At 38.9% G+C, this 14,094-nt stretch overlaps 1 protein-coding gene and 1 long non-coding RNA gene across 2 annotated transcripts in view; both read left to right on the forward strand.

The window, feature by feature from the left end:
* LOC120559244 overlaps positions 1 to 14,094 on the forward strand; it is a 138,716-nt gene that overhangs the window by 117,223 nt on the left and 7,399 nt on the right. Inside the window, exons 10-12 of the mRNA XM_039800838.1 lie at positions 2,069 to 2,331; positions 2,507 to 2,734; positions 3,044 to 3,385. Coding sequence (XP_039656772.1) covers positions 2,069 to 2,331; positions 2,507 to 2,734; positions 3,044 to 3,385 — 833 coding nt within the window. The remainder of the gene's footprint in view (positions 1 to 2,068; positions 2,332 to 2,506; positions 2,735 to 3,043; positions 3,386 to 14,094) is intronic.
* On the forward strand, positions 9,132 to 12,132 carry LOC120559544. The gene is made up of 6 exons (XR_005639311.1): positions 9,132 to 9,321; positions 9,419 to 9,578; positions 10,990 to 11,092; positions 11,753 to 11,767; positions 11,948 to 11,984; positions 12,079 to 12,132. It is a non-coding gene; the product is annotated as an uncharacterized LOC120559544 (long non-coding RNA).

Raw genomic sequence — 14,094 nt, forward strand, 5'->3', positions numbered from 1 at the left:
GTTCACCATAATCTGCAAAAGAACTACTTACATGTGTGCCCTCATTTAGAAGTCTCCCTGCTAATCCTGCCTTGTAACTGACCAAAGTTGGAGAAACAGCTTTCTTTTACTGTCTCTAGAGTTAGCTAGCTGACATGATCTATATCTGAGCTACTGAGCATGTGCGAATGCAATCAAAGATAGTACAGAAGAAGAAGATGAAAAGAGGTCTCACTCTGTAGCTAAAACAGAAAGCAGGTGAAAAGAGGATCTACAGCAGTGAGAGAGAGCTGTGCAGTACAACAACAATATGGTGTTTTTTGAAAATTAAACCATGTAAACCTATTCTGGTAAAACCTTAAAATACAGTTATGAACCTGAAAATGAGCATAATATGGGCGCTTTAACACTAACATGCATGTGAGTTTATCACACCTCAGTGTTCTGCATTTCTCTGCAAAGAGAAGCAACCTGACCGCAGAGAGAACAGAGAAGAGACAAACTCAGAAAAAACAATGACGTAATTTTACATTCCCCTCTTATGATTAATACTCTGTTCTTCATTCTGTTCAATGTAACTGCCTCATGGTTCACAGATCAAATACATTCCTGTTCCATCACTACACCTGCAGACTGTGTGACATCCTGAATCAGTGCACATAGAGATGAACTGTCTGTCTGTTTTTCTCTTCTCTTTATGAATGCTCTTTTCTGGTGTCGGTGGGATGTTAGTGGTGAAACAGGTTTTCTAACAACAGGTCAATATTAGTTTCTTACTCTCTTTTTTGAAGTTTATAGTTTGTAAAACAACATAACTTTATGGTGTTGTGGGTACTGTATGTACTGGCATTTGGCTCTTCATGCATATTAATGATCAAAAGAGGAAGGAAATGTATTCTTTACCAGCCTGATATCTGTCTTCTGCTTACTGACAACAGAGGAGAGGCATCTTTAAAGACGACGTCCGTCTTCATTGTAAGTAGAAACAGTTTATTGATTAGTTTATTGATACTGTATACCTCCTGTGTACATTATTTTACCTGCTGACATGTTTTATTGTCTCACACAGAGAGATGAGAGGAGCAGCTATGAGTTTAACTGCAGCAGCGAGTGGATTTGTTGTCTTCCTTCTCTCTGTGTCAGGTACTGTATATCTACAGTTACATTCATTCTTTAAAAGAGGGATTCTGGGAAAATGTGGGACTGAAGGTCATTATGTGGAAATAAGTGGATCAGAGTTGTGTGAAAGGCAAACTTCCAGAAATGCTACAAATATTAGTTTTGTTTACAATTTTGATAGGAATACTGATCAGTAAAGTCATCACATACCGTCTCAACTTCTCTTTATTGATCACACATCTGAGCCCAACCCTGCTAGTTCCTTCTGTAGTCTATCACTTCAGTGTTCTGCATTTCTTTTTAGTTTTCACACTTACCTCAGCATTAACCTGACTGCAGAGTGAACAGAGAGGAAACTAACCAAGAAATGTACAGACTCATATACTTCCTATTATCCCTGAAAATGTTTAATGTATATTAATATACATCATCTCTTCAACTTTTAACATATTTAACTTTTCCTTTGTTTAGACTTCTGCTCTATCCTAGAAGAGTGTGTTAAATGTATTTGTATTTTTTTGTTGACATGTAAGAAGCACTTCTCCGGCTTATTTTCGCAAATGTTTTTTTTTTATTAAATAACCAAAACCAAAGCATCCAGAAGTAACACATATCCCTATGTCCCAACTATAATAAAATATGATAAAACCTGATAAAATTCTTAAATACAGTTAAATTAGACAGATGCATGATGAGGAACCTTTTATCACTTTTTTAATATCTACAGATAATTGTTCTGATAATTGAGGATTTTGAATCTTGTCCAGGTTACCTTTCCCTAGATCACATCTGTATTACTATCCACTTTGTTTCATTAACTGATTGTTAACTGAAGTTATTAATTCATGCTGCTTCCTGATGTTCTCTGTGTTACAGTGATACAGGGTCAGGCTGTCTCGAGAGTGACTTACACCTCTACTCAGATCTGTGCTGTTAAAGGATCAACAGTGAACATACCCTGCAGCTACACATACCCATCAGCTGTAGGTGGCGTTGATAATACAGTTGAGAGAATATTATGGTTTACTAAAAAGAATAATGATGAACCTGTAGATCTGACAACAATGTCAGAGTATTCAGGTCGTGTGCAGTATAACAGTAAAAACAAGGACTGCACTCTGAGAATCTCAGACCTGAGAGAGAGAGACTCAGCTGTGTACAAGTTCAGGTTCATAACAAACCATTTAACAGGGAAATATACTGGTTCACCTGGAGTCACTCTGTCTGTTACAGGTAACTTTTTTATCTGAATATTTAATAAATTATTAATTGTTAAACATCTTGATGACAACATGAAAGTTACATGCATTTGGGTGTGTGTTGACATTTCAGTCTAAAATGAAGATTAATGTTTATTATTATTATTATTATTATTATTATTATTATTATTATTATTATTATTATTCAGGTCTCCAGGTGCAGGTGAACAGATTAGAGGTCCATGATTCCTCTAACTTGGCAGATCTGAAGTGTCAGAGCAGTTGTCCTCTACCTGGTCATCCTTCCTACATCTGGTACAAGAATGGACAGAACATTCAGGGACAAACATCTGATTCTTATTCAGCCTCCTTGGATCCTACAGACAGCTTTTCCTGTGCTGTAAGAGGACATGAGAAGTCCCGCTCTCCTTCAGTGTGTGAGTTTACTTACAGTCTTCCTCTGACATAACACCATCTAGTGGAGCCTGATCTACATGTAACTCAGTGGTATTTGGTGATTGGTGCAATTGAATAAATGAATGAATTAATTTATTGAAGTTCGTAATAAAGGCTTAGGGTTAAAGGGGTTTTTTTTTTTAAAATTTTAAAAAAAAAAATATTTTTTTTTTTTTTTTTTTTTTTTTTTTTTTTTTTTTTTTTTTTTTTTTTTTTTTTTTTTAAGGTATATTAATATATATTCTGAAGTTATTAATTCATGCTGCTTCCCGATGTGCTCTGTGTTACAGTGATAAAGGGTCAGAATGGCTTGGGAGTGACTTACACCTCTACTCAGATCTGTGCTGTTAAAGGATCAACAGTGAACATACCCTGCAGCTACACATACCCATCAGCTGTAGGTGGCGTTGCTACTACAGTTGAGCAGAGCGTCTGGTTAAGTCAACAGTTTGTGGATCTGACAACAGTCTCAGAGTATTCAGGTCGTGTGCAGTATCACTCTGAAAACAAGGACTGCACTCTGACAATCTCAGACCTGAGAGAGAGAGACTCAGCTGTGTACTATTTCAGGTTCATAACAAACCAAGGTGGGAACTATGTTGGTTATCCTGGAGTCACTTTGTCTGTCACAGGTAACTTTTTATCCAAATATTTTATAATTCACATGAAAGTTACTTGTATCTGTGTGGTTTTTGTTTGTGTGTGTGTGTGTGTGTGTGTGTGTGTGTGTGTGTGTGTGTGTGTGTGTGTGTGTGTGTGTGTGTGTGTGTTTACAGTTCAGTCTAAAATTAAGACTTCTGTTCCTTATTCACATATTCAGGTCTCCAGGTGCAGGTGAGCAGATTAGAGGTCGACGAGTCTTTTAACCAGGCAGAGCTGAAGTGTCAGAGCAGTTGTCCTCTACCTGGTCATCCTTCCTACATCTGGTACAAGAATGGACAGAACATTCAGGGACAAACATCTAATTCTTATTCAGCCTCCTTTGATCCTGCAGACAGCTTTTCCTGTGCTGTAAGAGGACATGAGGACTTCCCCTCTCCTTCAGTGTGTGAGTTTACTTACAGTCTTCCTCTGACATAACACCATCTAGTGGAGCCTTTAACCTTTTGTACTGTACCTTAACTTCATGTAACTCTGTGATATTTGGTGACTTATTTTGCAGATTTGTATGAAAACCAAATCACTAATCAATGATCTCTTATTTCCTGACCTCACTGTAAAGTAAAGCTGTAAAATAAGAGCTCACACTGGAAATGTAGCCACACAACATTTGTCAACATGTCCTGCGTCTGTTTAAGATATGTACTTCTGTCTTTATTTGACACTTTTCTTCGTTGAAATGTGTTATTCACTAATCTTGATCCTTCATGTCAGATGCAAAACACATCATGGGTAAAGGTTTTAACTTACATTTTTTTATTCTGGTTGATTCACAAAACATGACTGAAAATAATGAATCTGTCCATTCAAGTTTCTTTGTGGAAGTGATAATGTCAGAAAATGTTTCACCACCCACTTTGTGTTTCTATGAACTAGTGTTGATTTAAATATCTTCCACTGTGAAAACAAATTCATCTTGGAATTAAATGTTAAATGTTTCTATGTCTCTATGTTTTCTCCTCCAGATGGTCCAAAGCTTCCCTCTGTGTCAGTGAGTCCCTCTGCTGAGATAGAGGAGGGCAGTTCAGTGACTCTGACCTGTAGCAGTGATGCTAACCCAGCAGCTAAATACACCTGGTACAAGGAGAAGCTAGTCTTTAAATATCTCAGTAAAGGACCACAGTTCGTCTTCAGCTTCATCCGGTCCTCTGACTCTGGACGGTATTACTGTACAGCTGAGAACGAAATAAGGAAATACATCAATATAAATGTAAAATGTGAGTAAAACAAAGCTCATTTAATAACCATCATGCAACTGATGACAACTTGTTAAATCTTTATTAGCTACTCCAGTGTTTAGTTGATCATGTTCTTTCTTCAGTTCTGCCTGTGTCCCAGTCTGCTGCTGTAGTTCACTGAGCTGCTGCAGTAGATGATGAAAAGACAGTTTGATTTACAAATGTCTCCCAGATCTGCACGGATGTTCAGGGGATTCAAACCATCAGTGATCCAGAAAACCACCTCAGGCTTCTGTCCTGTTCTCAGTCCAACCCTCTTACACCAAATCTGCTTATCAGTAGTTAATCAGGGCCATCATTCCAGTATTTATTTACAACACTAGTGCTGTGCCCCTTGAAAACGGGCTGATTGCTTGGCCTGTGGTGTTGCTGCTTGTAGAATTTATCAAAACCAAAGTGTACCCCAAAACGACTTACAGATGGACCCTGAACCACTTAATATGCAACTCCACTGTATAGCCTACTATCTATTGACTTAGTGTAGGCTACGTCTGCATCAGAGGAAGACATAGGCGCAGATACCGTGGGTTCTCGGAGTTCGAGCACCCACGGAAAATACCGAGCACCCACTGAGCACCCACGTGTGGCAGTAGGCTACATTCATTTAAAATTAAACATTGCAATTGGTGCTAAGTGGAGCGTCTGTCATAATGTGATTGGTTATGTCGCTGTCAGTCCCCTGCTCCATATCCTATCCACCAATCACAGCATCTCTTGGATTAAAACACCCCCCCCCCCACAGTGCGTGCATGTGCGTTAGGTAATCAGAGTGAGAATTAAATGGACATATTTGTTATTAAAAAAACAAACCTAATGATGCAAGTGCATCAACGACATCCACCACCAGTGCAGAAAGTTCTTAATTTCCCACGAACCTGATCGCGGTTGATACCCCAGAATTGGTTACTGTGTGCTGGATGTAGAGCACCGCGAGCTGCCGGTCGTGGTGCTCCGTCAGGTCAGCGGTAGTTGGTGGTCTAGTTACCCCAGAATAGGTGACTGTGCGCTGGATACAGAGCACCGTGAGTGGCCCGTCGTGGTGCCCCGTCAGGTCAGCGGTAGTTGGTGGTCAGTTAAACTTCTCGTCTCCAGTCCTATCTGTATTTTTGAGAAGTGGCGCTGTCCTGAGTTGAAACTTTACGGCTTTATTATCGAGTTAATAGTGTGTGTATCGGCTGCTGTCCGTTTCCTAAGGTTGTGAAATGCAAACATTTTTTGACAACTTTTTTTTTTTTAAAGGGCATGTGCCCATGAGTACCCATGAAGGAAAACATAAATCGGTGCCTATGGAGGAAGACATTGTGCTTCTATATTTACCTGACAGAGAACATTGCAGAATCAGAATGTAATCACAAAATATCACAATTAAAATCTAATCAGACATTAGCGTCATGGACTCATGGCAGCACGCCACCCACCCGGCCCATTGTGAGAGCTAAACAGCACATATCTGCATTCATCAACCACCAACACCGGAGTGTGTGTGTGTGTGTGTGTGTGTGTGTGTGTGTGTGTGTGTGTGTTTTTTTGTGTGTGTGTGTGTGTGTGTGTGTGTGTGTGTGTGTGTGTACAGAGAGAGAGAGACGGTGTTGTCTTGTGTTGGATTGTTAACAAATTTAACATTTCAGCAGAGGTGTTCATTTCCATACAGGTTTAGTGGCGTGACGGTTAACGGTAAAGTAGGAGATTTGATTTGCGTGGGGTATTTTGGCGACTTAATTAACCCGACCCAGGGTGAGTCTGATATAATCTGATGTAGGCTATCTGCCCGGTTTAGCTCTGAGATTTGCTCGCATTGCACAGCACTCTGAAGGAATAATCTCCGAGATTAGGCTAAATTATTTTCTGCCAACTCACAGCAATTTAATACAATAGCAGAACAAGAGACAGAGGTGCTGATGTGCAGCTTACCTTCCCCAAACACGACACACTATACGTATACCAGATACGTCTTGCTTTATAAGATAGATAGCTTGCCTATAAGTGACATCACGCTCTGTCTGCACTTGTTGTCTGGTTGTGCTTTGCATGTGTGGGATTCTGAAACGTCCTTAAATTCGGGAATTGTCGTTTGTTTATTCAAAGTCAAAGACAGTCCAAAGTAGTGCTACTGCTCTCTCTCTCTCTGCTCCTTCTCACTGCTCACTCAGTGTGAGAGGGGGAGTGGCCAGCGGCTAGAGTGGCAAAAGCCAATGTGTGCTTCTTTTACCTATATATTTAACAATATCTTTTGCATTTCTTATCCAAACAATGTCAACATTGGCACTGCACTTACTTGTGACCATAGCAAGACACCTGTCAAGTTTGAAATCCATCAGACTAACGGTTCGAGAGATATGCGATTAACACCCAGACGGACAGACAGACAGACAGACGGACAGACAGACGGATGTTCCTGCAATTATAGATAGATATATCAAACATATTGTGTGGTATAATTTAATTTAATAAATAAGTTTCCCCTCAAAAATATGGAACATTCTTCTACTCTCTGGTTAGAATTTAATGTTTATCACTTAAAGTGATGGTTCGGACTAGTTCTATCCAGATTGCACATGCAAAATATTCACTTGCCACTAATAACATTGCGCATGTGAGTAAAGTACATAAGCCTGAAGGATAGATAATGGATCCGAGTGTTAAAATCTTACACATTAATAATGCCCAAAATGAAACAAAAGGTCTACACTAGTATATATGGTTATGCACTCATAAAACGATGGATTGGAAAGTTTGTAGTACACCAGAAGTTTATATAAATAACACTTGCCTGCTGGCTTCTGCTCTCTGCTGTTGTTGTTGCTGCTGTGAGGACGAGTGCTTAGGGACGTCTACAAATTACTACACCGAAAAAGATGAGCAACAAAAATATTTTTAGTTTAACTTATTTTTAAAGTAAGTGCTGTAGTATAAATAAGCAGGAGACAAAGTAATAATGAGGTATGAGGACATTACCTTATTTAATCATTAAATTAATAAATATTTTTGTTGCATCTCTTTCGGTGTAGTAATTTATAGATGTCCCTAAGCACTCTTACTGCCCGGTAGTAACAGCAGCAGCAGAGAGCAGAGAGCAGAAGAGAGCAGGCAAGTGTTCATAAACTTCTGGTGTACTTACAAACTTTACAATCCATCGTTTTATGAGTGCATAACCTATTTGTACTAGTGTAGACGTTTGGTATCCTTTCGGGCATTATTAGTTGGGTAATGTTAAGAGACACTTCGGATCCATTAGCCTCTGCGCTAAGCTATTCAGCTGATAACGCTACTCTACGCTAACGCTCCCAATGTTCGACCCAGGTGAAAAAAGCTTCTGGGGGGGTGTTTGGCTCGAGGTCATGGTGCAAAGGACCCTAGGGTGAAACTACTCCGAACCATCACTTTAAGTGGTCCCAACAAAGAGATCAGCCGGCTGCCAGTCACAAACCAAGATGTAGCACCAAAGAAATCCAACCTAATTTTTGGTACCTCATTAATTTGATCTTTTCAAGATTCTCCAAAACTTCCCTCTGTGTCAGTGAGTCCCTCTGCTGAGATAGTGGAGGGCAGTTCAGTGACTCCGACCTGTAGCAGTGATGCTAACCCAGCAGCTAACTACACCTGGTACAAAGAGAATGAAGACTCACCAAAAGCATCAGGACAGATCTTCACCATCACTGACACAGTGGGAATTATTACTGTGAAGCCCAGAACAGAAGAGGACGTCAGAACTCCACCTTACATCTAATTGTTGTAGCAGGTAAGTTTCTTGACTTTTAACTACAAACACCTGTTTACTGCACCAGACCTGATTCACATGTTAATATGTAGCAGCACATAACTGGTAAACAAGAAAATAACATTCCCTGTGTGTTTTTCTGTAGCTTTGTTCAGGGAGGAACCTCCATCATGTCAGAGGTGGATGACACTGACTGACTGATTAACAGACAGTCTCACCTGGCAAAGTGATTCATCAATCTGATCCTACTAATGAGGTGTATCACATATCTGTCTATATTTCCAGGGAATTTAACAATGATAATGAATATAATCAGGCTGACTGTGGTGGTCCTGATGCTGATTCCTCTGCTGCTCCTGAGTCTGTGGGCGAGGTAAAACCAGAAAAATCCATCAGTTCAGTCAGCACTCTTTTATTTTCTTCAACTATCTTTCAGTTACTTTAGATTAAGTATGATAAATGTCATACATTCTGTATTTGTTGTTGTTGGACTCAATCCAGGAAGAAGAAAACTCTGAGCTCCACCACTGGACCACATGGACCTAGAGAGAGAGAGAGAGAGAGAGAGAGAAGAGAGAGAGAGAAAGAGAGAGAGAGAGAGAGAGAGAATATTGACATAACTTTCCCATCTATCACAGTTATAATAACTTGGCTCATGCATTCTCTGAAAACTAAAGAAGGTGTAAGACAATTTATGTTTAAAATACAACTTGCTGAGTAGAAATCAGTAATGTATTTGTCTATGACACAATATTTGCAAATAATTGATATTGAAATGTGAAATTTTGTTTTTATTAACTCTTAATATATGCAGTTTTCATGAACGAGGTCCTCATTTTGTTGTCTCTCCCCATCAGTTAGACTCTTGTCCTGCGTATGAGAACATCTCAGACACTGCAGCACAGACAGAAGACCCAGAGGAGCAGGAAGACCTGGTGTGAAGTCCAGTCAGGTTAGAGCCTCCTGCATCAAATAAAACAGGCCCACTCCAGATTTACAGTCACAGTTCCATCCATAACTTTACACTAGTTTCATGTGATTTTCTACAGATGCAGCTGAACCAGAGGCGGGACTCACCTGATGGAAACAAAGTAGTACGACATTGAAATATCCCTGAGGAGAGCGAGGCTGTGGAGGGTGGGGGGGAAGTGGATACATTTACCTTCAACTCCAGAAGATTTTATTGTCAGTTTTGAGTAGCAGCAGCAGGTAGGAGTCAGCAGCAGCATGTAGCACAACGTTTAGAAGAATGTGGTGCTGGCAGCTTGAACTGAATCATGTCGAGGTGTCAAACATGATTTATTGTTCAGATCAGCTGATGCTCAGCTGCTGTCTGACTTACTGATGTATATTATATCATTAATATTTTATTAATATGTTTTATTAAAATAATGATTAATATTATTTTCTACTGTTAGTTTTAGGCCATGTTATGCTTAAGGCTACGAAGGATGCACTTCATTTAGCAATGAAAATAAATTGATTTTGTACCTTATAAAGTTCATCTGAAAATGTTTTGTCGTGGGGGGGAGGGGGGTGGAAAAAAAAGAAAAAAAATGACATACATGACAATAGGGATGGGCATCGTTTGGATTTTAACAATTCTGATTCCAATTCCGATTCTTCCTTTCGATTCCGGTTCTTATCGATTCTCGATTCTGATTCTTTGAGTGGTGGAGTTGAAACGGGTTAGATGCTTGTTTCACAAAGAAGAGGAAAGTTTTATTTTGATTCATAGGTGGGTTGCAGTTTTACAGCTTTTACAATGCAAAATAAAGCCACACTAGAGCTCCGCTTACTGTGCTGCATGGCTGCAACACAACAAGCGCCTGGCTGCTACGGAAACCAAAACTTGCGCATATTAAATTTGGAACCTATGATCAGATTTGAAACCAAATCCTCCAAACGATTCCAATAAAGAAACGATTCCGATGGAATCGTAATTTTTGAAACGATTCCGATTAGGAATCGGTTCTCGATGCCCAACCCTACATGACAACATAAATTTTGTATAATATTTTATTTTTTTATTTTGGCTGCTGGTATATTTGTTTGGCTTATTTTGCTCATTTCTGTTTGGTTTGTTAGTTTTGTCCCTTTTAGGCTATATGCTATATATCGTATATTTATATAGCACGTGCTGTCTATATAATTAGGCTGAGCCCTGTGTTGTGTTTTGATTCCAATGACTGCATAGAAATTAGCTCATGCCTTTGAGCGTGGAATATGCTTCAGTAAATACTGATTAATTGTGCTGTATGTAATGTATTTTGTTTTTGGACTTGATTTGCAAATTAATGACAAAAATTTCCAAAAAAAGAGTTAGTTATTTTATAGACATTAAGGATTAAAGTTGTTATGCAAAACGTATTTTTGAAATTCTACGTAATAAATAACTTTTCTAAACTCCTGAGCAGCCTCTGGGTTTGTACCTGTCCTGGTTGAGAGAGCCAATAAAGTTGGTTCAAATCAGAGACAGTGAACTGAAATCAACACATATTACTCCATGTACAGTTTAGATTTTCACACATAGAAATCAAACATACGCCAAGGAGGTTATGTTTTTGACTCAGTTTGTCTGTACTTCTGTTTGTTCCTTCCTTTTTCTGTCTGTCAACAGAATTACTGAAAATATACTGGCCCCATTTTCATGATACCTGGTGAAAGGGTGTAGATTGGCCCTAGGAAGAAACCATTACATTTTGGAGCGGATCCGAACTACGGTTAGGATACACAAATTATTTCTCACTTTTATTAACATTGTGACATACGGCATTTGTGTTGCATTTAAGTGGTGTCGGAATACTCAGAAACATTTGTTTGAGACTGGGAAAACTCTCACTACATTAGCATTGTGAAATAGGGCATGGCTTGGTGGAGGTCTGCACTCTCAGAGTTGCCCTTCTAGTTTCCTGTTTTATCCCATTTTAAATGTAGGACATCTCTGCACAGTTTATCCAACAGATACACCTAAACAAGCCAAAGTCATTGAAAAACTTTTTATATGATTTTACCCCTTGTTTTGTTACATGTTCATGTATAGTTAACACTAACATGCATGTGAGTTTCTCACACCTCAGTGTTCTGCATTTCTCTGCAAAGAGAAGCAACCTGACCGCAGAGAGAACAGAGAAGAGACAAACTAAGAAAAAACAATGATGTCATTTTCCATTCCCCTCTTATGATTAATACTCTGTTCTTCATTCTGTTCAATGTAACTGCCTCATGGTTCACAGGTCAAATACATTCCTGTTCCATCACTACACCTGCAGACTGTGTGACATCCTGAATCAGTGCACATAGAGATGAACTGTCTGTCTATTTTTCTCTTCTCTTTATGAATGCACTTTTCTGGTGTCGGTGGGATCTTGGTGGTGAAACAGGTTTTCTAACAACAGGTCAATATTAGTTTCTTACTCTCTTTTTTGAATTTTATAGTTTGTAAAACAACATAACTTTATGGTGCTGTGGGTACTGTATGTACTGGTATTTGGCTCTTCATGCATATTAATGATCCAAAGAGGAAGGAAATGTAGTCTTTACCAGCCTGATATCTGTCTTCTGCTTACTGACAACAGAGGAGAGGCATCTTTAAAGACGACGTCCGTCTTCATTGTAAGTAGAAACAGTTTATTGATTAGTTTATTGATACTGTATACCTCCTGTGTACATTATTTTATCTGCTGACATGTTTTATTGTCTCACACAGAGAGATGAGAGGAGCAGCTATGAGTTTAACTGCAGCAGCGAGTGGATTTGTTGTCTTCCTTCTCTCTGTGTCAGGTACTGTATATCTACAGTTACATTCATTCTTTAAAAGAGGGATTCTGGGAAAATGTGGGACTGAAGGTCATTATGTGGAAATAAGTGGGTAAGTGTGAAAGGGAAACTTCCCAGAAACACTACAAATATTAGTTTTGTTTACAATTTTGATTGTTTTTGTGTGAATTGGATATCAGCAGCTCTTGTGTTGGCCATCATCGACTTTTGTGTGAAGTAACTGTGTGCTAATCACTTTTACATGCTGTAAACAGAATATTTTAGGTTTTATACTCCGTGAAAACATGTTACGGTTTAATGTGTTCTAAAGACGATCCTGGTTGTAGAAACGACAGCTCACTTTTAATCACTGTGAAATTTATTTTAAAAGGAATACTGGTCAGTGAAGTCATCCCATACGTCTCAACTTCTCTTTATTCATCACACGTTGTTCACATGTTCTGCTTTTCTTTTTAGTTTTCACACTTACCTCAGCATCAACCTGACATCAGAGTGAACAGAGAGAAACTAACCAGGAAATGTACAGATTCATATACTTACCATTATCCCTAGAATGTATTATATATGGGTCATAAAGGTGGGGGGTGGGGGTGTTGGTATAAAATATATAAATATGGGTAAAAAAGGGCCAACAACACCACCTAAGTTTAAAACAGGTCCTTTGTACCGGGGGACAGCAGTAAATCACGGTGTATTCAAAACAATGAGTAAAAAGAAATAGAGGAGTAACACATTTATTTTAACAAAAGGATAAAACAATAAAAATTACTTAAAAAAAAAAAAAAGGTTTTAAAAACTAAAAACAACTTAAAATCAAACTAAAACAGTCCAAACAGAATGGGAGTCTTGACTTTAAAATGTCTACAGGGTTCTGCTGGCAACCAGTTTCCTTTCCTTGTGCGGCTTTCCTCGGGGATAACCTGTAACAGAAAACTCCGGCCAGTAACACGTCCTTAGCAACTGCTACCACTTCGTAACGTTTACCACCACCTAACACTGGTCTAAAAAGGGAATTACGCGGGAGGGAGAGCTTTCACACTCTCCCACTTTCTACCACTAGCGGTCAGTGTTTGTGTTTCTTCGCTGTAGCTTCAGGGCGCTCTAAGGTTGTCTTTCTGTGTGTCTTCGTCTGATCTCCTGTCTGCTTCACCACCTGTTCCGAATGCCCTGTCATATCTAAGCAGCGTCACTGGCGTGCTCTCAGGCCTCCCTCATGTTCACCATGGCCTCTCCTTTTCCCATGTGCCCCTCTCTCTGGCTCCTCTAAGGTCCTGCCCTTTTTATACAAGGGCCAATCAACCCCCTCTCACCCCCAGGTGAAAGTCATTAGCCTGATTAGGCCTGCTAAAATGTTCACTGGCAGAAGTCAACATTAAAAACACCACACATTTCAGAATAAAAGCATGCGCTATAAAATATAAAAACACAGCAAATAAAAACACAGCAAATCCAATAAAAGCATGCACAAATAAAAATAGACTTCCGCCCCGTGACTTATGTATATTAATAAATATCAGCTCTTCAACTTTCAACCTATTTAACTCTTCCGTTGTGTTTAGACTTGTCTTTGCCTGTTCACTTTGGTTTAATTCTGATGTAACTTCAAAAAAGTAACATAAGTATTATTGTTAACAGGAGGTAGACTATAAATTTAAACATGTATGTTATGTATAATTCTGCTCTATCCTAGAAGAGTCTGGTAAATGTATTTTTTTGTTAACATGTAAGAAGAACTTCTCAGGCTTATTTTTTCAAATCAATTAACACATATATTTAAATACAATAATATAACACTTTTTCCTGTGTCCTGAGTATGATGAAATACAGATAAGTTAGACAGATGCATGATGATGAACTTTTTATGACTTTTTTAATAGCTGCAGATAATTGGTCTGATAATTGAGGATTTTGAAGCTTGTCCAGGTTATCTTTCCCTAGATCATGT

Source organism: Perca fluviatilis, chromosome 1 (assembly GCF_010015445.1).
Source record: "Perca fluviatilis chromosome 1, GENO_Pfluv_1.0, whole genome shotgun sequence".
Taxonomy (NCBI): Eukaryota; Metazoa; Chordata; class Actinopteri; order Perciformes; family Percidae; genus Perca; species Perca fluviatilis.